The sequence below is a fragment of the Phoxinus phoxinus genome, assembly GCF_949152265.1.
Source record: "Phoxinus phoxinus genome assembly, chromosome: 12".
NCBI lineage: Eukaryota > Metazoa > Chordata > Actinopteri > Cypriniformes > Leuciscidae > Phoxinus > Phoxinus phoxinus.
In genome coordinates, this window is record NC_136887.1 from 8,209,672 (window position 1) to 8,233,720 (window position 24,049).

The 24,049-nt window shown below is 34.9% G+C and overlaps 1 protein-coding gene across 1 annotated transcript; it reads right to left on the reverse strand.

The window, feature by feature from the left end:
* Positions 1 to 130: 130 nt before the first annotated feature.
* On the reverse strand, positions 131 to 23,259 carry hdac3 (histone deacetylase 3). The gene is made up of 15 exons (XM_079631467.1): positions 23,023 to 23,259; positions 19,893 to 19,975; positions 19,645 to 19,787; positions 17,461 to 17,542; positions 16,864 to 16,920; positions 16,717 to 16,772; positions 16,038 to 16,171; positions 15,128 to 15,208; positions 13,907 to 13,980; positions 13,767 to 13,831; positions 13,578 to 13,667; positions 11,811 to 11,869; positions 8,850 to 8,929; positions 3,513 to 3,670; positions 131 to 680 (listed from the first exon to the last, which is right to left on the reverse strand). The coding sequence occupies exons 1-15, from the start codon at positions 23,075 to 23,077 to the stop codon at positions 611 to 613; spliced, it is 1,287 nt and encodes a 428-aa protein (XP_079487593.1). The 5' UTR covers positions 23,078 to 23,259; the 3' UTR covers positions 131 to 610.
* Positions 23,260 to 24,049: the final 790 nt, after the last annotated feature.

Genomic DNA, 24,049 nt, shown 5'->3' on the forward strand with positions numbered 1-24,049 from the left:
GTGTTATACATGAACATTTGAGTAAACTTCTTTGTGAGAATACTATAAAATTATCTCTGAGGTGTTTTTTTTATGACTATCACATCAAAAAACTGTAACGATGAGATAATACAATAAAAAACATGAATACAACTGCACAATCCACTGAACTACTGCCATTGAGGATCTAGCACACTTGTGGGCAGTTCTTCAGGTTAGACTGTGTAGATGGAAGTTGAAGACGTTAGAAAGGCTCTTTTCCAACAGATTTATTACAGAAACATTCTATAAACAAATTATGAAAAAGCCAAGGCAAAAATATTCAGTTAATGATAACCACTTGGATATACACTCATTCATCACATGATTTTTGATCCTTTTCAATACAAATACAGTATCTGTCGTACACAGGACTCAGTGTGAAGTTCCCTTTTATAGCTAATCTTTGATAAAAAGGAAATACTGTTGTGACAATAAAAAGTTCTACACAGGGCAAACTACACAGTGCGCATAAAGAAAAACAATTCGAATTGGCTTTCACACACTCATCACAATGCAGTTAAGTACTATAGATATGGCAAGGAATGGACATCTTCATAGCTAAAAAGACCCAAGTCAGGTCCAGTCTTCATCAGATCTCCACATCACTTTCTTTATCATTATCATGGTCACCATCATAAAACTCGTTCGCAGCTTCAGGCCTGTGAGGAAACAGACGTAGTTGGTCAGGATATTCAATATGCAGCTGACATTTGTCAAAATTAGAGGTTTCTTTGGATTTACTATTTATATCTATGTGTTTGAGTAAAACATTTTTGTAAAGTTTTATTTTAATAACTACTGACAATATTTCTTCCAAATTTCAAGTAAAAACATTGTCATTTAGAGCATTTATTTTCAGAAAATCTAATAATGCAAAGAAAGCAAGTTTATATGCATTTTTAAACAACACAATGCTAATGTTTTAACCTAGGAAGTGTTCAGAAATCAATATTTGGTGGAATAACCCTGATTATTACAATCCCAGCTTTCATGAGTCTTGGCATGTTCTCCATCAGTCGGTCCCGATTCTAGCCTTCCGGAAGAAGCACCAGAACATCACCAATCCTCCACCAAACTACAGTGTGTGTGTGTGTGTGTGAGAGAGAGAGAGACTGTGTGCTGTAGGACTCTCCGTCTAACCATTAGAGGACCAGGGGTCTGATGTAGAAACGTTGTGTACACAAAAAGGGCATTGGAATTTGCGTATGCAATTTTCCACGCACATATCGGGATCCATAAATAAAAAAACAGACTAGGTGTAAATATGTGCGCACCGTACGGACTTTTACTGGAGTGAGTGAAGTACTGAAGTAAACATTTCCACATTTAGATTATTATATAAACATTCTAAAATATATGTTTACCTTATGGGCAAAATTGCATAAATTTGATTTGTGTAAAGCAAAAAGTAATAAAATAGTAAATTTTCAGCAGTGTAATGTGACAGCATGTCATTTATGAGACTACAGATAGTCTGTATCTGAAATTTTTCAAATGTCTTGTGTTGAACTTGGTATCACGTGGATGGGAATATGCATGGAAATAACATGCAGATGATTTATGCATAGTAAAACTAGGCATTGCAATCTCCATATATGGTTTCGGGGTGGCGATGCGTCTATCCTCAGCTGACTGGGTTTTATAGAGGGAATTTTGTGCAGGTTCTGCCGTACAAATGGTTTAATAAATCTGAAAACTTTTGCATGTACGTACGTCTTTTGTGCGCACACTTTTAGGATGAAAACTACAGAAAGCTTAAAGGGGGGGTGAAATGCTATTTCATGCATACTGCGTTTTTTACACTGTTAAAGAGTTGGATTCCCATGCTAAACATGGACAAAGTTTCAAAAATTAAGTTGTACGTTTGATGGAGTATTTCTGTGCCAAAAAATACTCCTTCCGGTTTGTCACAAGTTTCGGAAAGTTTTTTTTCGAGTATGGGCGTGTGTGACGTCAGATGCGGCGGGATTTCCTTATACGGCTCCTAAGGGCACTTCTCCCGGAAGGGCGCGCGCGCACCCGTAGACCAGAGCGAGAGAGCGATAGCAGTACGCCCATCAAAGCGCTGTGCTCGGCTTTAGGGAAGTCATCGGTTCCAGTACACACCACGTAGAGACGTCCTGCTGTAGTCGTCGTTGCTGCTGCTCATGTTCAATTTCAGCCCCGGGATCTGATTCTGGATCATAAATGTATGGCTGAATCTGATTGTTAGTCATGGTTTGTTTTGGATAACGTTTTTTTCCTCACGGTAAAGAATGTCACAGCTTCCAGACACTCGTTTTTTTCCGGAAAGACTCGGTACAGCCCATCTTTCTTTTATAAATATAATAAAACTAAAGACTTTTTGAAGATATGAAGGATGCAATACTACTCTATAGGTACTCGAGATTAACATGAGATTGACTGAAACTGTGTTTCACCCCCCCCTTTAATAAAGCTGAAAACTGAATCAGGAAGATCTGTCTTTATGAAAGACGCGTGACTCGAGCCACGTACAAGATTATCATGGAAGAAAATGGCTTCCTTCTGCTCTGACAATATTCCTCAACTGGAAGGATTGGGTTTTCCCGCAGGACAAATCTCCAATCCTCAAAGCCAGGACAATCGAGCACCAGATCAAGACCCTGTCATGACCATCACATCTCCAGACCTGAACCGCTGAACACCTCTCTCACCACAGTGTGTGATCAAGAGCTTCAGCAGCCATTAAATAAAGACAAACTGCTGGATGTTCTTCACCAGGAGTGGCATAAAGCAAATGTGACAGACTGATGGAGAACATGCCAAGACATGAAAGCTGGGATTGGAAATCAGGGATATTCCACCAAATATTGATTTCTGAACTCTTCCCAAGTAAAAAAATAATAATTTGTATTGTTTTAAGTATAAATTTGCTTTCTTTGCATTATTTAAGGTCTAAAAACTGTTGTAAGTTCCTGCAAATAAATGATCAAAATGACAATATTTTGATTCAAAATTTGGTAGTAGTATATATATATAGTATAAGTTCGGGGTAAATTATTGTAATTTTTTTTGATAAAAAAATAAAATACAAAATTATTCAACAAGAATGCATTAAACTGAAAGTAAAGTCTTTTACATGGTTCCCAAAAATTTAATTTCAAATAAAATTATATTTTTAAATAAATGATCTTTATGATGTAACTTTCTATTCATCAAAGAATCCTGGAAAAAGGATATAATAGTTTCAACCACTATTAAACAGCATAGTTGTTTTCAACATTACCGGTAATAATACATATTGTTCTGATAGAATGATTTCTGAAGGATCATGTGACACTAAAGACTGGAGTAATGACAGGAAAAATGCCATCACAGGATAAACTATTTTCAAATATATTACAATAGAAAATAATTATTTTCAGTTAAATTGTAATAATAATATTTCACAATGACTGTTCTTACTGTATTTTTGTTCACATAAAGGTGAGCCGAAGAGTTCGGGAGAACAGTGTTAGTCTAATAATCACCTAGAGAAGTTGTCTTCGGATCCTCTCTCATCGGGATCGGCCTCATCCGGCCGCTCATAACTCAGCAGATCGGAGGGAACGTCGTGGATCTGAACACTTGGCGCATGATTCAACATCTTCAAGTTCTCGAACACAGTTTGACGAATCTGATCCAAATACTGCAAACAGAGGTAATACAGTACCGGTTAGTGGCCACACCAATGAAACCTTCACTTGAAGCACCACCTGAGGTTTCAAACTAATACTCCAAACGTAACAAGCATTTTTGCATATGAAATCAGAAACAAACTATCACTTTAATTTACAAACCCCATTTGGGTAAGCCTGCCCTTGAAAATATTCAAATGCCAGATTTATGTAAAAAAAAACTAAAGTTCACACGTAAACTTGCGGAAATGCTTCTGTTATGCATTACTATCATTTAATACAAAAATTAAAAGTTGCATTTAAATGCACAAACCAAATACTAAACTATTCCAAAATGTATGTTTCTTTTTTTTGCTTTATTGACAGCACTAACAGTATCTTCCAAACATCATCTTGTGCTGCATCTGAATCCATGAAGACTGAAAATTGACTGTTTAATGTTATTTTTTAGTATTATTTTTCTTTATTAATTTTCTTTATAATTTCATAATGTATTTTGTGAAGTCAGACTATGTTTGTACATGTGTACTGAGCAGAGAGCTGGTAAAGTTATATTTTGCTTAGAGGTATGCAATGTTCACTTAGCGGAGATGTTCCAATGATGATGATACTTCAAATTCGTACAGTTCGTGTTCTTTGCAAGGAGAATGAATGTTTCAACTGATGCAAATGTACCATTTGTATAACACTAATGTATACACCACTAATGTATACACTGAAGAAATAGTTTCTTAATGTGGATAGTGGATTGACCATGTGCATTAGGTAGACATTCCATCTTTAAACATAAGCAATATGTTTTTCTACCTTACAAGGAAGTTGTAAGTCTCTCTGTGATGTATATAAGCTGAATCTTACTGTGCCAACTCAGAGAAGCATTAAGGCATGATGAGGGGGTGAGAGGAAGGAGGAAACATAGAGATTATGGGGTAAGGAAGGAGAAACCCAGAAACCATTTACATCTAGCATGATGGGGTGAGAAGATAGATAATGGGGAATAGAGAAATCTAGAATGAAGACCTCCTCTCATGTAGCCTTATTCTTATATGCCTGTGTTTCTCTCTGTCTGACACATGACACATGTTCAAATAATAAATCTCTTGGCAAAATATCAGGTGTAGCTTCCGTGATTCAACAAATATGGGGGAAGCACGATTTTTAGAATCTACAGTTGGCGTCACGAACGAACAGGATCGCATCTTCAGGCATTTGTCTCAGTCATTCCAGGTAAGACTTTTTCTATTCTAAAAAAGTTTAAGTCTGCCTGATGATTTGAGACATTGACTGAGACTGCTTAAAAGAACTGTGTTATTTAAAGTACCAGATGTGTAGCCAAAGAATACATGTGTCAGACATAAATTAAAACAATTAAAATTAAGAAAAAATTAAGTTAAATGAAGTATTTCAATTTAATTTGACTTATTAAAGTTTCTCTGAAAAGTAAACCTCTAACAATATTTGATATGCTGGGATGGAGATGGATCTTTTTTAGAAAAAAAGCCATTTAGTCATTTGGGAGAATTAGCTATAAGACGGTTAAGCTAGAAAAGTTGCTTGATTACGACTGTTCATGTGGGTGGGCTGTGGCGGGACTGTTTAAAACGATGGCAGATCCCTAAAACATATCCAACACACTTGAAGATTCGATCTCAGAAGGAGACGAGGATAGTGTGACAAGCGATACTTGATTGACAGAAGCGGTTAAGTGTGGCGATACTGTAAAATGATGGCAGATCTAAAACATTGTAACACGCTGAAGTAATACAAGTATTAAAGGCGCCCTTTGTAACTAGCTAGGATCGCGGGCATTCTTGATTTTGACCGTAAAGCTGTTCAAATATTTGAGGTTACTGATCTGAGTTAAACTTAAAGAAAAAGAAAAATCAAACAAATTAATCTGAGATAAAATTAAAAAAGAAAGAAGAAAAATTATCTGATTTGAGTTAAACTGAAAAGGAAGGAAAAAGATAACTGAGTGAGAAGGGAGTAGCAGCCCCTTCCTTTGGAATCTATACCCTGCTTTAGACACAGACACACAGAGATATAAATAGAAAGCCTGTTGCTTCTCTAGTATACACAGAGAGTGGTAAAATGACCGAAAGTAATTGTATAGCAAAACATTATCTTCGGGGTATTTGAGAGAAGAACAGAAACAAGCTAAGCTTTTGAACAGAAATTTCTGGTGTTACTGTGGGTTTAAAAGTAAATAATTGTTTAACGTTACAAAATGTTAGTTTTTGTCTAAAAAGAACAAGAGATAAAAAATAAGATCATAAGATTAAAGTTAAGGAATTACTTTGAGGAAAGATCTATGATAATAGTTGTATAGTTAATTGACAAGTAGAAGTTGATGAAAAATTAAATTATAGATAATGACTCCAAAAGAATGTGAGTTGGAAAATATATAAGGAAAACATTTTTACAGAGATGTTTATTTGAAACACATGTAATTTCTGACAAAGTCAGAGTAAAAAGTGAGTAGAGTGAAATTATAAAAGTTATGAAAATGCAGAAATACTCTGAGGCATTCTGGACTTTCTCTCAGAGTCTTTCTCTCATTCAAAGTCAGTTAGATTCTGATATTTGAGCCTGTGGCATAAGTAACAAGCTATTCAAAGTACAGCACAGTGTCTCAGTTGGAGATTATAGACACAGAGATTTTAAAAGAAATTATACATTCAATTGGGAGTTAAATGTTTTAAGAATGATAATCTACCTTGAATAATAGAGGTGAGAATTTTTATTTGTTTATCCCATGACCAGTAACTACTTTTTCTCATCTTTGTCTTCACCATGTACAGGGCGGATGGTACCGGTTGTTGATGTAACAGAACATTACACTTAATGGACGGTTGTAATAACTAGATTCACTGAGTATAAACTCAGCATTGATATGTTGATGTTTGAAGATGTCGAATGGATTTTGGTGATTAAATACTGTCATTAATTTGTCTCCATATGTTTACACTATTAGGCATTCCAAATGGCTCTGATGGCTCTTGAATGAACTTTCCTGAGCTCCAGAAAATACCTGTTAAAATTTCCTAATGGGAAAGAGCGGTTACAGTGAGCATGAGGTGATTTCTCAAAGACGGCAAGATTCTCTAATGGCCAACGGAGGACTTCCTAGGCAGGGTGTCACCGCCACTGGGCACCTACCCTGAAGGGGGGTGTTTATGTGAGATGGGTATGGTTGAGCAGATGTTTGTTAGGCCAACAGCATCATTGAGGGTTACAGCAGTCTGCCCAAAAATGTGAGCTCTCCAATGCCTGATCACCAGAAACCGCATTCCTTGGATGTGACAAGTGTCTTAATAACTTGATATAACTATGTCAGGGGGAACACCCTGAGGAAAGGAGATTATTTACAAAAGAGCTGATGGGAAAGAGTTTTCAAGAACTAGCTGAGACCATGAGGGTGATTGTCATTAATTCTGTGGAGACTAAAACAAACATTGTTCATTTATTTTAGAAATATAATGTTAGTTTCCTTATGGACAACATTGTCTAAAGTATTAGATCCTGAATCATATGTGAATTATTATGTCTACCATAGTTTTCACTTTTGCAGATCATTATACATGGCATTTGGACAATTACAAGACATGGTGTTGTTAAAGATGAAGATTGTTTTTGCTAACTCAAGAGAAGTCTGGATAACAGGGGATAAATAAATTAATTATTTAAATTAAAGATAACTTTAGAAATGCTCCTTTGATAACAAATGGATAAAACCGAGAATGGGACATAAGGAGTAAAATAGGAGATTTTACACATGCTACATTACTTACAAAACACAACCTCACAAACAATGAACACTCGCTTACTGATTTACAACCCCAAGGGATAGGATCCTTTAACATCAACGTTTATTTTAGTTTATTATTTTGGTTGTTGTTTTAGCCGGGAACTTGAGGAGTATTTAACGAGTCAAGGCACCGGCAGAAGATTTATTAGTTTTTTATTTTCTTAGATGATTGGGGTCAATTTTAGATGCTTACACATAGACGTTAAAGACACATAGTATACGGGGACATAACATGGGTTGGGGTTATTTGTTTGTTTTGTTTTTCCTTTGTGTTTTTCGTTTTGTGTTTTCCTTTTGTTTCCATTGTATCTTTATTTTGTTTATTTTGTTTTTCTATCGTATCTTTCTTTGGTCTGCTTTTCCTTTTCCTCACTATCGCTTCATTAGGTGGCCACTGGTGGAGTGAAGGTGTGGAACTGACTGTCGTAGTTCCAGTGGAGGGAATGAAGACTGAAAATTGACTGTTTAATGTTATTTTTTAGTATTATTTTTCTTTATTAATTTTCTTTATAATTTCATAATGTATTTTGTGAAGTCAGACTATGTTTGTACATGTGTACTGAGCAGAGAGCTGGTAAAGTTATATTTTGCTTAGAGGTATGCAATGTTCACTTAGCGGAGATGTTCCAATGATGATGATACTTCAAATTCGTACAGTTCGTGTTCTTTGCAAGGAGAATGAATGTTTCAACTGATGCAAATGTACCATTTGTATAACACTAATGTATACACCACTAATGTATACACTGAAGAAATAGTTTCTTAATGTGGATAGTGGATTGACCATGTGCATTAGGTAGACATTCCATCTTTAAACATAAGCAATATGTTTTTCTACCTTACAAGGAAGTTGTAAGTCTCTCTGTGATGTATATAAGCTGAATCTTACTGTGCCAACTCAGAGAAGCATTAAGGCATGATGAGGGGGTGAGAGGAAGGAGGAAACATAGAGATTATGGGGTAAGGAAGGAGAAACCCAGAAACCATTTACATCTAGCATGATGGGGTGAGAAGATAGATAATGGGGAATAGAGAAATCTAGAATGAAGACCTCCTCTCATGTAGCCTTATTCTTATATGCCTGTGTTTCTCTCTGTCTGACACATGACACATGTTCAAATAATAAATCTCTTGGCAAAATATCAGGTGTAGCTTCCGTGATTCAACAAATATGGGGGAAGCACGATTTTTAGAATCTACAATCCAAAACATTGAGCTTTCATTATTATTGGTTTTACATTAAGATCCTCAACTTTATTTCCAGGTTATAAAGAGTTTGTGCATGTGGTCTGAGACCTTCGGATCCTACTGTGTGTCAAGACAAATGCAAATGTGAAGAATGTTTGTAGACACAAACTATGTGTGAGGAAAATAATGCATACTTGTCTAGAGTTTTGGTTTTCTATCCTTGTGCTGACATCTGGGTGAAGTGTGAAGTCTGGAGCAAAATATTCAAAGTATTCTGTGCAGGGGACAAATACAGGCATGAGAAGATCTTTTACAAACTAAAATATTTTGGGGCAGTTTTAAAGCAGTGATTTGTAACCTAGATCAGGGGTTCTCAAGGCAGGGTGTGCAGCCAACAGCCACGCGGGCCGTGAAACCGCATTTTACAGACAATAGGTTTTTTATCATCTGAAGCGTGCTGCGTTTTATATTCCATAGTGATTTATTTAATGCGTTTAATGTAGGAAAATTTAGACACTTAAAGGTTTTTATAGATGTAATTCTCAAGTATACGATGAGTTTCGGTTCATTTTTGTGACGCGCTCCAAAAAACAGTTCAAGGAGACAAGAGCCTGAAACGGCAGAAAGTGCATCCTTTTGTTTTCTTTATTTTACAAAAGCAAAACGTTTTGTTATTTTGAATGTACAAAATAGACCCTTCACAGTTTTGAATGATGAATGATTTTGAATTACTCCCTGTATGCTCATAAATAAGATTTCCGCTGCTATAAGTAAAAAAAAAACAATCAAAGAGATCATGCCAGCGCCTTGCACCCACACACACCCAAACACACACCAGTCAGCCTTGCTAACTGAACATCACAGCCTACTCATCATCAAACTTTATTTGGCTCAATTTGTCACTGGTGTTATTCAAACATATTTTTTGTGCATGTGAAGGATGCAGTTTTATTTGGATATTGGAACATGAGAAGTACAAAGCATTATTTATAGGGCTGGGTAAAAGATATTGATTTCTCCATTTTAATCGATTCTTAATTTTATGAACCAATATTGATTCTTAAATCGATTAGTCTATCCTGTTTTCAGTTGATGAATGAAGCGCGCCTCCCATCCAATAAATTGCTAAAAAACTTTGTGTTTTTACACTTTTGATATGAAACAAAGTCTTGTTTTGAATCCATGTTTGAATAAATCCATAATTTTTTTTTATGACAGCCATAATTTAAATGTTTGTATATCAAAAAACAAATTGGAGTAGAAATAGAATTATCTAATTGTAAAGCTAATATTATAACTATTATAAAAACTTCCTTAAGTGTATTAATTGTTTGTTTACAAATCAGTTCATTTTAACCTTCAACATTATAATAATGTTGTACCAACTGACTCCCATGTATAGTTTACAGCATTATAGAGATTCCTTTCCCTTGAGAAAATGTTCCATGTACTGTACCCCATATATATCCAAAATAACCGATATTGAATCGCAAGCTTGTGAATTGAAATCGAATTGAATCGTGAAATTTGTGTCAATACCCAGCCCTAATTATTGCCATAATAAACAATAGTTTAGGATCCAAATACATGTGAATGTGGAAACATTTGTATTTGTGCTGAATGAGAGTCCAACGGCAGTTTCAGTTTAAAGCTACAATATGTAACTTTTTTCGCCGCTAGGGGTCGCTCACCTCTTACAATAACAAAGGCGTAGGTTTATGACGCAGTGACGAGCTGAATGCTGGGACTTGCTGTCAAGCTGATGAATGTTTTCACGCATCCATTAACATTATTAGATCCATGTTTTTAACATTAGAGTGGTATGAAGCAGGTCGCGATTGCTAATAATAGACAGATATCACACGCGAGTCCCGCGGATATAAAGGAAAAAGGATATTTAATTCTACCGAACTACCCGCAAGTGCTGAATTACTCGCACAGGTCAGTTTATTAGACAAATTAAACTTGTGAGGTAACGCAGCGCTGTTTCACTTGGTCTAACGCTACACTGTCACACTAAACTGCATTTGAGTGTGTTGAAAGTTATAATGATATTCTATGTGTTAGTTCGTTTGCTATATGAGACTAGCAGTATAAGCTAGATCAACATTAGAATAACATACAGATCATATTCTAACATTTCATCATGTTGAGCTATATAACATTGATTAGTTTTATGTACATGTGCTCACCTGTCTAATAAAGTAACTAATGTGCAAGAGCGGCGTCGCTGTCAAGTCGTTACTCGTGAAGCTCTGTCAAGTCCAAGTTTGTCACGGACGTGGAGCTCTCGGCATCTCGAAAACGCCACGCCGATATTGATCCTCGTTTTAGTTCTCCTTTTTTGTTCCAAAGTCTGCTTGCCATGGTCCATAATGTTTGAACGAAATAAGAACAGCGTGCCGCTAAACGTTACGCACTACGCAGTTGTCCACGTCTGTCGCCATGGTTACATCATGGCTATGGCAGTACGAGTGGAAACCGAGGATTGCGCGGATATTGCGTCATTGACAGGCGACATTTGTTCCCGGGACGGGCCATTATTTAAAATTGGAATTTCTCTGAAATAAGAAATATTTGAAGACTTTTGGGATATTGTAAGTACACAACTGCAGGAAATATATCACACTGTGCAAGTGATATTTGGATATTTTATTACAAAATTCTTACATATTGTACCTTTAAACAAATTAGTTTAGGCTGAATTTAATGAATAAAATAACCTTAATGAATGCCACTATAATTGATGTTTATTTAAAAAAATAAACATAAGATGTAATAAAATACTTGTATATAATAATGTTTGTAAACAAGTTTTATTTACCGGTATTTTACATTATTTTTGATGTTTCAAAGGTTTTTTTTCAACAACTTAAGTTTGACCTGGTGTTGCTGTATTATTAAAACATATTTACAGACTTTTGCCTCAATAAAACAAGCATATTGTGTCCATTACTCACACCCACATTAACGTATAGTTATGAGCTCTGTAATAAAAAAATATTTTCCACCCAATGAGACATCCCTGGGGCCAAAAAGTTTGAGAACCCCTGACCTAGAGGACACTAATTCACACGACCGCTAGATAATACGTAACAGAAGAACAGAAACATGCAATAATTCTAGATATCTTTTCTTCAGAGTTGCCGTCTTACCACTATATGGTAGTTCATCACTTATGGACTCGTCAACTAGCAAGGATGTTTCAAATGTCCTAAAAATGAAAGCTATGATGCATTAATGAAAATAGCAGAAGATAACAGTCAGACAGCAAAGATATTATATACTCAAGAGATTAAAGGGGTCATATTTCTTTTAAGTGAAAAACCTTTATGTACTATGAAAACTAAAAAAAAATTTTTTAAAAAGCAAACGTTTCAGAAAAACAGACCAGAGAGCAAACGTTTCATCTCATAGCGTTCTTCAGAGAACTGGTCCGTTTATAACAAACTTTGCACTTTTTTTTCCACATGCAATAAGTGAAATAAAAGATACATTTTTGATATTTATTTAATGGCTAAAATTGAGGGGAAAAAATACATTTCATAGAGAGTAGCAGTATTGTTATCGGTGATGCCTTCTTTCATAAAAACATGCAATTAAACAAATATTTAAAATATAGGCTACAGTTGTTGAAAATATATCAAAAACTTTAATGTTAGGTATGATTAATTGTGATTAATTACAGAAAAATTTGCAATTAATTCGATGATTTTTCTTTTATTGATTGACAGCACTAATTAAGAGATTTAAATATTGGCCAATATTGTTCTATTTAGAGAATATTCTATTTAAATGTTCCATTTAGAGATTTAAATATTGGTCAGTATTGTTCCATTTAGAGATTTAAATATTGGTCAGTATTGTTCTATTTAGAGATTTAAATATTGGCCAATATTGTTCTATTTAGAGAATATTCTATTTAAATGTTCCATTTAGAGATTTAAATATTGGCCAATATTGTTCTATTTAGAGAATATTCTATTTAAATGTTCCATTTAGAGATTTAAATATTGGTCAGTATTGTTCTATTTAGAGATTTAAATATTGGTCAGTATTGTTCCATTTAGAGATTTAAATATTAGTCAGTATTGTTCCATTTAGAGATTTAAATATTGGTCAGTATTGTTCCCAGAAAAGATCAATGAAGATACAATTCAGTTGCCTTAAGTGAAACATCGCTGGTTGTCAAAGAGTCTGATGAGAGTTTAACGTTTTCAACATTAAATTTGCAGTCCTTTAAGCAATGATATTGCGAAATATAGCGTATGGCTTTCATTTGAATTAGTAGCATCTCTGGTTCCATGCAGAATTATTATATTGTGACAGTGTTCCTTACTGTGATTGAAAATTACTTATATCATGGTAAAGATTTTGCTTAAAAAAATACAAATTTTCTAATGACTAAATCTTCTAAATGACTAATTTTGCCCACCTCTAGTAGTTTAAAGAGGGAGAGAGTCAACACTTTAATATGAGCAAACTAGAGGTAACAGTGGCAAGTGATGCAAAGTAATTAAATTTAAATGCCAATGTATTTTCACTTTGGTTATTCAGAATTTTCAATCATGTTATTATTAAACAGGAAGTTCAAAATGTTATTGGACTTGACAGCAAAACCAGAGCCTATGTCTTTGTTTGTTTTTAATGCCATGCCAGCTTCTGTGGCTATATTCATGGTGACAAAAAAATCATGGTAAAACTATATCAGGTGTGTACAATTTATTTTTGCTAAAAACTAAAAATGTCTTCTTCAAACGAGTTGCCTATGTGTTGGCAACAGAGGGCACTATTGCCCATTTCAGAGAGAGAATAATATGTATTATGTATAATAAGTATAATATGACCCCTTTAAAATATTTTTTTTTCTCTTTTGATGATTTATACTAAATGTAGATAAAAGAATAAAATGATGAACGCACCAGCATCTAGCAACGTTTCGCACGGTGTAGCCTCCTCCACCCAGAACAAGCAGCGGGATTTTGAAGCCCTTCACAAACTCCACACATTCTCTACAAATACAAGCGTTTTAAATGAGATTATCAAGGAGTTTTACGTTCAAGATTTCAAACACTGTGTGTAGTTTGATGTGAGGGTATAGAGACTCTTACCCATGACCTCGTATGCTGAGATTGAAGCATCCTAATCGATCACATCCCAAAGAATCTGCTCCACACTGCAGACGAGACGAGAGAGATGAGCAACCAGTACAGCAGCACAACGTTACGACTGACAGAGTTTGTGCCCTCACCTGAAGAACGATACAGGTCGGCTGATAGAAGTCCACCACCTGCTTGATGACCGGCTGGAACAGCTGTCTATAGCCTGACAATACAGAAGAAAAAAAACTGCTCAACCCTCTGATGGTCTTCATTTGGAGTGACACTCGTGGTCTTTGGAGTCTATTGGACCCCAGACAATAGCATTTAATTTTGTAACAGAATAATATATATATTTTTTTTACAAATATAATTTTACTCTGTTTATTATTGTTTTTTACTCAACATTTGTGCAGTTTTTGGAGGATTTATGAGATCTTTTAAATTTCTATAAATAAATAAAGACCCAGATTTCTACCTTTCATTCATGGGGATAACATGGATAATTTTACATGTTTTAATGTAAGATTTTTGGAAAATGCAGTTAAACAAATCACTTTAACCACTAGATGGCTATAGAGCTCCACTATATGCTATTTATTTGACTAACTGAAAGATATCTTTTCACAAGTGTGTGTGGGTGTGTATTTTCTAATGTGTCTTAATGTTAGCAATTTATTTTGTGGTGGTTCTGCATTTTAGATTATTTTATTTTACAAATGATAAGAGAACAGTTTTTATAGTCTCAAAAAATATATTCCTCTATATGTGTGTGTTTGCGCGTGTGGTGAGATGTTGATGTTTTTTGCATTGTTAGAAGTGTGCCACTTTATTTCTGTCATTTCTGCCTATGTGATCTGCGTGGTTTCTGATTTTGATGATGAATTTTGTCTATTTTGAAGTGCGGGTCAAGACCACGAGTGTCACTATTTTTGTGACTCCAACATAAAAACAGATATTTCATTTTCATTTTTTTTGTAGATCTAGAAAGTGTTGAGAGCTGTAGAAAGTTTCACACCATTTGGACAAAGGGGGGGAAAAAATGTATTTGAACAAAAGTCATTTGGGGTCCAATAGACCCCGAAGACCATCGGGTTAAATCCTCTTCCTCTATGTTTGCATTAAATCAATATTAGGTAGCGTTTTACCACAACCACATTCGGATCGGCTGCTTTAAAAGAAACAGTTTCTTTATTCAATCTGTGAAGGTGTTTGAATATATGATATTTTGTCCATATTTCACCCAGTAAAACAGCAGTCTATGGCTTTGCTATTACAACTACATGATCTGAGTGAAACTACGCTTTTTTCAGACTTGTATATTTAATTGTATAAAGACTCAAATGTGAATATTACACCATAAATCCACTCACTCTGGTCATCAATGCCGTCTCTCAGTGGGACGTTGAGGCAGTAGTAGCGGCCGCTCTCAGCTCCCACCTCATACATATCACCTTAACACACACAACAACAAAAACAGTGTGTTATTAGTACAGTGTTTCAATCGCAGTGTGTTTGTGAAGTTCAAGCTTCTTTTTAAAACATGAATTCATCTTTCCATATGAATGTGTGATTAACAGCTAAAACCAGGGCTCTGAACCGGTTCAAGATACGAAGACAAAAAGCGGAAAATAATTTTTTTAACAAAAACAATCAAGTTTAATCAATCTGAACAGAAATGCTTATTTGAAAAATGACCATTAACCGGTTATATATAATAACGTTATTTTATCGTTTTATTTAATATTATAATTTGGCAGTCAACCAATCATGAATTCAAATAGTACGGCCTATGCAAATGTGACATTGAAGCATCCGACGTAAATGAAATGTGAGTGAAAAGTCATCATAGATAAGTCGCTGCATTAGCTTCTGGATCTCAGGAGTTTTTCTGACGATATGTCACCAACCGTTGAAGCAAATACATTAAAGTGAAAATAAATGGCAGATTATATCCAGTATGGTGTGCTTTGAAACCAGCGAAAATTACAGGTTAGTGTAGAACCGCTATTATTAAGGAGATAAATAAAATTTGTATAATGACTATGTATACTCAGACACTTGCATGTGTCATTATATTAACATTTCAACATTCAAGCTCCTCTATAGAGTTTAGGCAATTTTTTTTTATCACCGGGTATTTATTCTAATCAAATCAAATAATTTTCGGTTTTCGGATACTGATTCTGCTCGGTGTGAACCGATTGATTTTTTGAGCCCTGGCTAAAACAATGTGCACAACACTGTATAGATGACTTATATCAGAAAGTAAGAACATCATACCAGTTCCTGGGAAAAAGTAGTTCCCATATTTGTGGAAGGATACAGTCATGACCCTGTCTGTGAGATAAAATGCTTCCTGTACACCATCACCATGATGAATGTCAATGTCAATGTAGAGCACACGTGGATGATACCTATCAGAGACAGAAACAGAGAAGATATGTAGAGATGAGCTAAAGCCCACGTGTTCATGCTATACTCCATATAAACGGTTTCATAAAGCATTTAGCCAATTCTATCATTATGGATGCAGTTTTTACATGGTCATGTTAAAAGTGTGTCATTTCCACACCACTATTATCACCAAAAATAATTGCAATAATAAAATGACTGTTGTCAAACAGCACTAACACTGGTCAAACAAACAGGTACTTACAGCCAATGTTATTGTGTCTGCCCTATTCGCTACAGAACAATTGAGAAACTACATGGGATATCTGCATTTTTATGAATTTATGTGCCACACATGCAAGACTATTTAAGTTAATTCCAAAAAACCTAAAGAGCAATTATAAGTTTGTCTTATACTTTCATAAATAGTCTCAGAATCATTTTAAATACTGCATTTTAAAATCAGAATTAATCAAGTGAACAGCAAACATAATCAAATTAAAATGCAAAACATCAGGAGTATCTTGTTATTTGGTGTGATGTCACTTCCTGCCCATCTCTCACTTACTTCAGGAGCTCAAGAATACTGATGACAATGTCATTCACGTAGCAAAATCCAGACGCCTGAAAATAGAAAATAAAATCATGTAAAATCCTTTATACGCACATGACGTTCTTCCGGAGTGAAAGATGTGAAGAGAAATCAGACGCTTACCTCAAACTTTTTAGCATGATGTAAACCTCCAGCCCAGTTTATGGCAATGTCACATATCTATACAATGAACAACTGAATTAGTCTTCATCAAAAACAATGCAGGAATTCAAAGAGTTCGAGATCTGTACCACTAATCATGTTTTCTTTTCTTTTTTTGTATTGACATATTTTAGATTTCGAATAAAGGGTATCTGCAGGGTTTTGAAATCAAATTAAAGGCATTTTCACACCTTTTTAAGGCCTGCAGAAATCAAATTAATAGTGTATAAGCGGGTAGAGCAACTACTATGGTAACATACTAAACCATTAAATGACTGTAAAAACAAACCAGTTTACAGTGTAAATACAGGGTGGACAAAAACAAAGTTTAATTTAAGAAAAGGAATTAAATAAAATTATACATGATTATTTATATATATATATATATATATAGTGCAAAAGTCTTCATTTTTTTAATTTTCACACAAAAAATGGTTTATTTATTTTGCAGTAGTGTGTCAGAAGGAAAGATCCATTTCCAAACATTCCAGGTAAAAAAGAAGAAGAAGGTTTCCAATGTGCAATTCATGTGTAAGCGCAACATTTCCAGCATCTGACCTTGTGATTTAACTGAGTTGCTCCTTGCAAGGAGGCGCCTGTGTATCTCGAACAAAACTCAAACAGACCTGGAAAGACAGGACTAAGAACAAAAAAGGACACATTATTAGAAAAGTCTTAGTTAATTAAGGCGAGACACGACAGGCAAAAACATAAAAAAAATTTACTGGTCAATTTTGAGATTTTGGGCTATTTGTCTTCAATAACATGTCTTCTTTCAGACTTGTGGTGAAAAATAGTCCAAAATACACTTTTAGGTCTTTATTTTACTACACTTTGTCTGTTTGCGTCTGTAGATTTATCCGAAATTCAACAAAAGTTGGCGTTCTAAATCAACGCGCTGCTCCGCGATCTCTGTCTTTCACCGCTGGAAAGCTCTCTCTCTCTCCTGTACAATGCTGTCGGATCCAAATATGGTAATTTCCTTTTAATCAGCAACCAATCGTGAAAGTACAATGGGCATTTAACTCTAAAAGCGAAATCTCATTGGCTCAATTTCTGACAACGTGATTCGTTCAGATGCATCATGTGACGCTCTGAAGTTTAGATGTGTGTTTTTGACTGTTTTTCTGCTCAGTTGAAGGCCATAAATGCTGTGTTTATAAGTTTTTATGTGTTTTAGGTGGTTTGTATTGTTGTTGCTAATGATTTGATGAGATATTGTGTCTGTAAATAGTTGTTTCCTCTAAAAAAAAAAGTATGATTTTTTACATTACAAATCTTTAAATGCCTTTTTCTCAAAATGAGTTTTTTGTCATTCTCCAGTATAAACATCTCAGCCTATGTAGCACCGATGTACACCAAACTTTCCAGTTATACACTTAGCAGTATTCTGAAGATATGTTCAGAGGGATTTGTTAAGAACTCATTCCTGGCCTGATTTATGTGACATTTTAATAATAATAAAAATATGGCGAAATTTTATTTTTTAAGGCTATAAAAAATATTTGATATTTGTATATTTTGATTTCCTAGGTAATGAAAGCATATATCCTGAAATCCCTCTGAACATCTTTTTTCATCTTGTGTGTAATCAAAATGAAAAAATAATTTTGCACCTGGCTTTATCATATGTTCAGATCTATCAACCGAAATAATATGCAAAAATGTGATAATGCCTAATTTGCATAATTAAACATACAAATTTCAAAAACTTGTAATACATTTTTTTATGAACTTGTGCAAGTAATCAACTGAGGAAGTTTCATGGTGATATCTATTATTTAAAAAATGTACCCTATTCACCTGTAGTGTCTCGCCTTAAACATTTAAAAGAAGACCTATATATTATACCAAGCAGAGTTGCTACGTACTTTCACATTCATTAAAATACATTTGGTTTGTAACCTTAAATCTTAAGCCAAAATATTTATAAAGACTTCAACAATTAAATGCTTTTAAAATAGTTCATTTTAAAGGCATATATATATATATATATATATATATATATATATATATATATATATATATTAGGGGTGTAACGGTACATGTATTCGTACCGGACCGTTTCGGTACGGTTCACATGTGCACCGAATGCAATCTGTCACGTAAATTAGGCTAGTTTTGTCGGCGGAACATGCGTCAATTCCGAGTTTCCACACAAACATATTAAGTGTCGGAAGTCTCCGCGTTGCACTGATTAAATCTGATTAATCGTTTTTGTGATTCAAATACATGTAAAATATTACCATAACATCTGTCTTCCTGTGTGCGGAAATTTGTTTATGTTGCTGTGACAACGAAACGCGTGCATGCGCGCCTGTGTTAAGTCGGGTTCGGTTACTGCTGTCTAAAATCTACTGCCTAAAATTCGGCCCGATCACCACATACACACTATGCTCGCTTTAACCCAGCCTCTCGCTAGCGAGCGTCATGGCCAGTATTGGTTTAAGAGTATTTTATTTAGTGGAGAACTTTGCAGCAGTATTTTATTTCTTATTCTTTTTTTATTTTATATATTTTTTATTAATTATATTTTATTAAAAAGTGTGTTTAAAAAAGTGTAAACAAATTGTTAAAAAAAGTTTATAGTAAACAACCAGCAGTTTAATGTTTTGCATTTCTTTCCCTTACTGTACCGAAAATGAACCGAACCGTGACTTTAAAACCGAGGTACGTACCGAACCGTGATTTTTGCGTACCGTTACACCCCTAATATATATATATATGTGTGGGAAAACTCACCAGTCATCTCCTACGTTGAAGGCGTTGAGACTCTTGGTGAAGCCCTGCATGTTGTTCGGACTGACCTTCTGCAGGAAGTCGATGTAATCTTCCGAGTGGAAGCGGCACATGTCATGCTGGGAGGCCTTGTATGGTTTGAAAACCTGTACAGAGAGAGAGCATTTGCTCATGAGCATCTGATGCGAATCGCTTCTTGTCAGGGAAATGTGATCGGACTAAACAACAAGCGCTGAACAGACTGATCATACCATCATCTTCTTGTAGAGTCCATAATGCAGGACAAGACTGTGTGTGAGAGACAGTCGGTGCGGCTTCATCGGGTGTCCTGCGCCTGGAGCAAACAAAACAGAGGGGAGAATAAATATAAAAAAGTGCTTTCTGTAGTTCAGCTTACTGTATGTTCTGCCCCTAAATATCACATAACTAATGGTGTTGCCTAGCTGGGGTTGTCTATTAGGGTGTTTTCACTTTGGTGTCCTTTACATGCAAATAAATAACTGTTAACCTACTGCATGCAAGTAAAGTGTCTACTTCGATTTTTCAAAATTCAAATAACTTTTGTTAACCCCTTAAGCACCCCCTTTTTTAATAGACATGAAAATGCACATCCCAAACTTAAATGGTTGTAATTCAGGAATGCTTTGGAATATAGATGTAAGATTGGTCTAGTTGTAAAGAAGACATTTGGCAGATTTTTTGTAGAAGTGAAATAAATTAAAGTTAAAAACAGAAAAAAAGTTATAGAAGTTTGAGTTTATAAAAATGAACAATGTTAAAAATTGAATTATTCATATTTTATATAAAATATATATTTTCAAAACCTGGAGGACTATAAAAATGCACACTAAAAAAAAATCAAAGCCAAAAATCTGAACAAGTTGTGTTTCAAATTCTAGGTTGATATGTTAAAAAATGAGCTTTCAGTGAGATTTTGATTGGGTGCAGTACCAAACTTTTCCACTAGTTGACATTAGAATTGAATGGATACTATCTTTTGAACTCTTGGCATGAAAACAAACTGAGGTTTCTACCATTCTTTCATGTTTTTCATGTTCATCACTATTTCAAAATAAAGGTCTGAACACGCCTTAGGTGAGATTAGATTAGATCATGGGCGTAGGTTTAGGGGGGGACGCTAGGTACTAGTCCCAATCAATATTTTAAAATGACAAAATTGTCCCCACCAATATTTGTGAGAGAATTACGAGGCGGCCGTCTCCGTCAAATTAGGTGCCTTCTGCTCTCGACAAAACTCGGATAGACAGTCACATGCTCAGATACACTTTTTCCACCGTGACGGTTCTGTTGGGTTCCTGTGTCCATTCTGTCCTGTGTCCATCAATCATATTACATGCGCTTCTTGAGGCACACGCGCGCGCGATCTCTTGCTCTCTCTTCCTCTCTGTGCACGTGCTACGCGGTTTGAAGCACAGTCTGTCTCGCGGGCGCGCTCGCTAGATTCCGGGAGGTTTTAACTAATTCGCGGGCATCAGTGAGCCGCTATCAATATGCGGGAGACTCCCGGGATGTCTGTATTTCTATACTGAAATAATATCGGCATTATTATTGATTTTCATTAGGTAATGTTTTTGGTGCCCCCTCGGCTCTTGGTGCCCTACGCACAGCGCGTGGTGGGAGCGTTGGCGCTGAGCATACATTTAATAAAATTAGGGGGAAAATGCCCTTTATAAAGGTAAAAAAATTATATTCTGATAAGATTGTTTTCCAACAGTGACGTAATGAAACATTGACAATTTAAGTTTGAAGGGAGTAAAGCCTCGGTTTAGGCTATTAAAGAAATTTAATTTTGCCAAAAGAAGAACTTTTATTTTAAATAAATGTTATTTGTAAATCACCCTACTACAGTGTGACATTTTACCATATTATCATGCTTAACACTGATCATTTGAATTGTAATGTAATGATCAGATATCTAAATCTGAGAATATCATAGGTTTGGGCGGGTGGATTATTTATTTTTTCCAGTGGGTTCTGGTGACTCAAAGTGCACCAGATTAATGAATTTATCTTTAAAATGTAAAAAAAATTCTTATGGGTAGGCATGCACCCTGTCCCTGACCCCCCTAGAGGTACCGAGGTCCATCCACAAAAGTACTGTGGAAAACAAGCGTTGGTATATGAAAAATACAAGTTAAATTATCTTTTTAATAAAGTACATCATCAGAATTTTACCAACTCCGCCTAGTTTTGAGCCAGGAAAAAAACCCTGTTGCAGCGATTTGCATCGATTCCCATGGCCAGTACGACAGTAGGACAGTACAAGGAACGCCGTCATTTGATTGGTTGAAAAAATAAGGGGGCAGTGTGGGGGTGGGATGTCCCCACCAAAGCTGAGACCAAACCTACGCCCTTGGATTAGATAATAGCAAAGAATAAAGTTTGATACAATTAATAAGTATTTGTGATGTCTTTAAATTACTGTTTTTCTAAATTCCTGACAGTATTTTTTTTTATATTAACTATATTTAAACTGAATGACATTTTAGTGGCTGTCTTCTATAAACTGTGGTAAATATATATATATATATATATATATATATATGGTAGACATTATTTATTATTTATTTTTCTCAGTACAACTGTAAACAACACATTTTAATGTACAGGAAAAATATAACATTTAGAGAGGTATTGATGCTTGAAAACCCATTTTCACCCACTTAATTAGAAATTAATTAATAATTATATTAAATCATGCAGGCAAATGTTAGTACATAGTTGTTAAAGACACCTAATATAAAGTGGGACCAGATTTGATTTACTGTCGTCCAATTCTGTGATAAAGATCATAGTTATTAATTCTTACATGGAGTGCCTCTTATAAACAATATAGTGCATGTCCTACAATACCCTATATGCCTAAAACTGGTTTTAACAATGAATCACAAATAGTATCAGATAAAATCTTTCTGACTTCATGTGAAATACAGCATTTCAACTTAATATAATTTTTCTAAAAGTCCACCATAACTCTATATTTATCAGTGACTGTGAACTAATGACGCAAAGATGTTTTTAATATTTGAAAACTTTTGAATATTGTCCAATCAAGATGATCTGAGCAGGATCAACAGGTTTTTCATGTCAGCTTTAGTGTTGCAACACATATGCGCGTTAATGAAAACTATAATGCTGTATTAAATGAATGAAATGCACAATAAAAGCTTTTTTAATTTTTACACTTTTGGTTCCTATGTATAGTGCACAAATGTGCAATAAATATATAGCGTGATTTTCTGGCATACCAGTTTAAGATCAAATCTATCAAAAGTCACTTATGAAAGTAAACAGTGAGCCTTTGCAGTGTGTTCATTGATTAGCCACATCTGCTAACAGACACACACAGATAAATCTTACCATAGTGAAAGTTCCCCACGTCTGGGTCGTAGAAATATGCCGTTCGGGACGACATTTCGTCGCAGAGTCTAAATAAAAAGGGCGGTTTCTGGCAGAATTAACGATATTTTTATTATTATTTATTTACTTTCTGCACCTAACTGTCGCCATCTTCGTTACAGAACCGGAAGAAATCACTCGGTCTTCTTCGTGGCTCCTGCTGCTGCTATGAGGAGATCATGGAGCACAGCGCCACCTGACAACTAGTAAAGCAAATACACATTTCAATTCGTTACAGTAGCACTAGCAGTAGCATAATAACAAACTACATTTTAAAACTTTGAATAATAATAACAATTATTATTATTATCATTATGAATTATTATTGATCAGCTGTTCTGTGTTTGTTCATGTTAGTTCACAGTGCAACAATAATGTTAACAAATACAACCTTTGATGTTAATGTATTATGTGAAAATGTACATAAACAAAGATGAATAAATGTTGTAGAAGAATTGTTCATTCTTAGTTAATGTTAACTAATGTAGTTAACTAATGAAATCTTATTGTAAAGTGTTACCAATATTTTCACTTTATTTTGAAATTATTAGATGTTTTATTTGAATGATTTAAGGTATATGTCTGCAAGATTTGGCCCCCAAAAAAAATATATTGTGACTTTTTTTTCAGAAATTGCAGATGCTATTTGATATACATTTAATCAAAAAGAGGCCACACTCTGATGCTCATGGCAATACGCTTTAAGGATTTTCACACTTGGGTTTAATCTTTTCAAGAACCAAATAAAACCTCTTTCAGTGATCAAACTGATCAGTTAAAAAAAATATATAATTTGAATACATCTGGATGTGGGGATTTTCTGTCATTCTTCTCTACAGATCCTCTCAGTCTCCGTCAGGTTGGATGGGGACCGTCAGTGGACAGACATGTTCAGGTTTCTCCTCTACCGATAGCCCTGATCCCAACTAACAAAAAATAGGTTAAAAACATTTAGCTAATGTTCCCGTTAAAGCTGCAGTCCGTATTT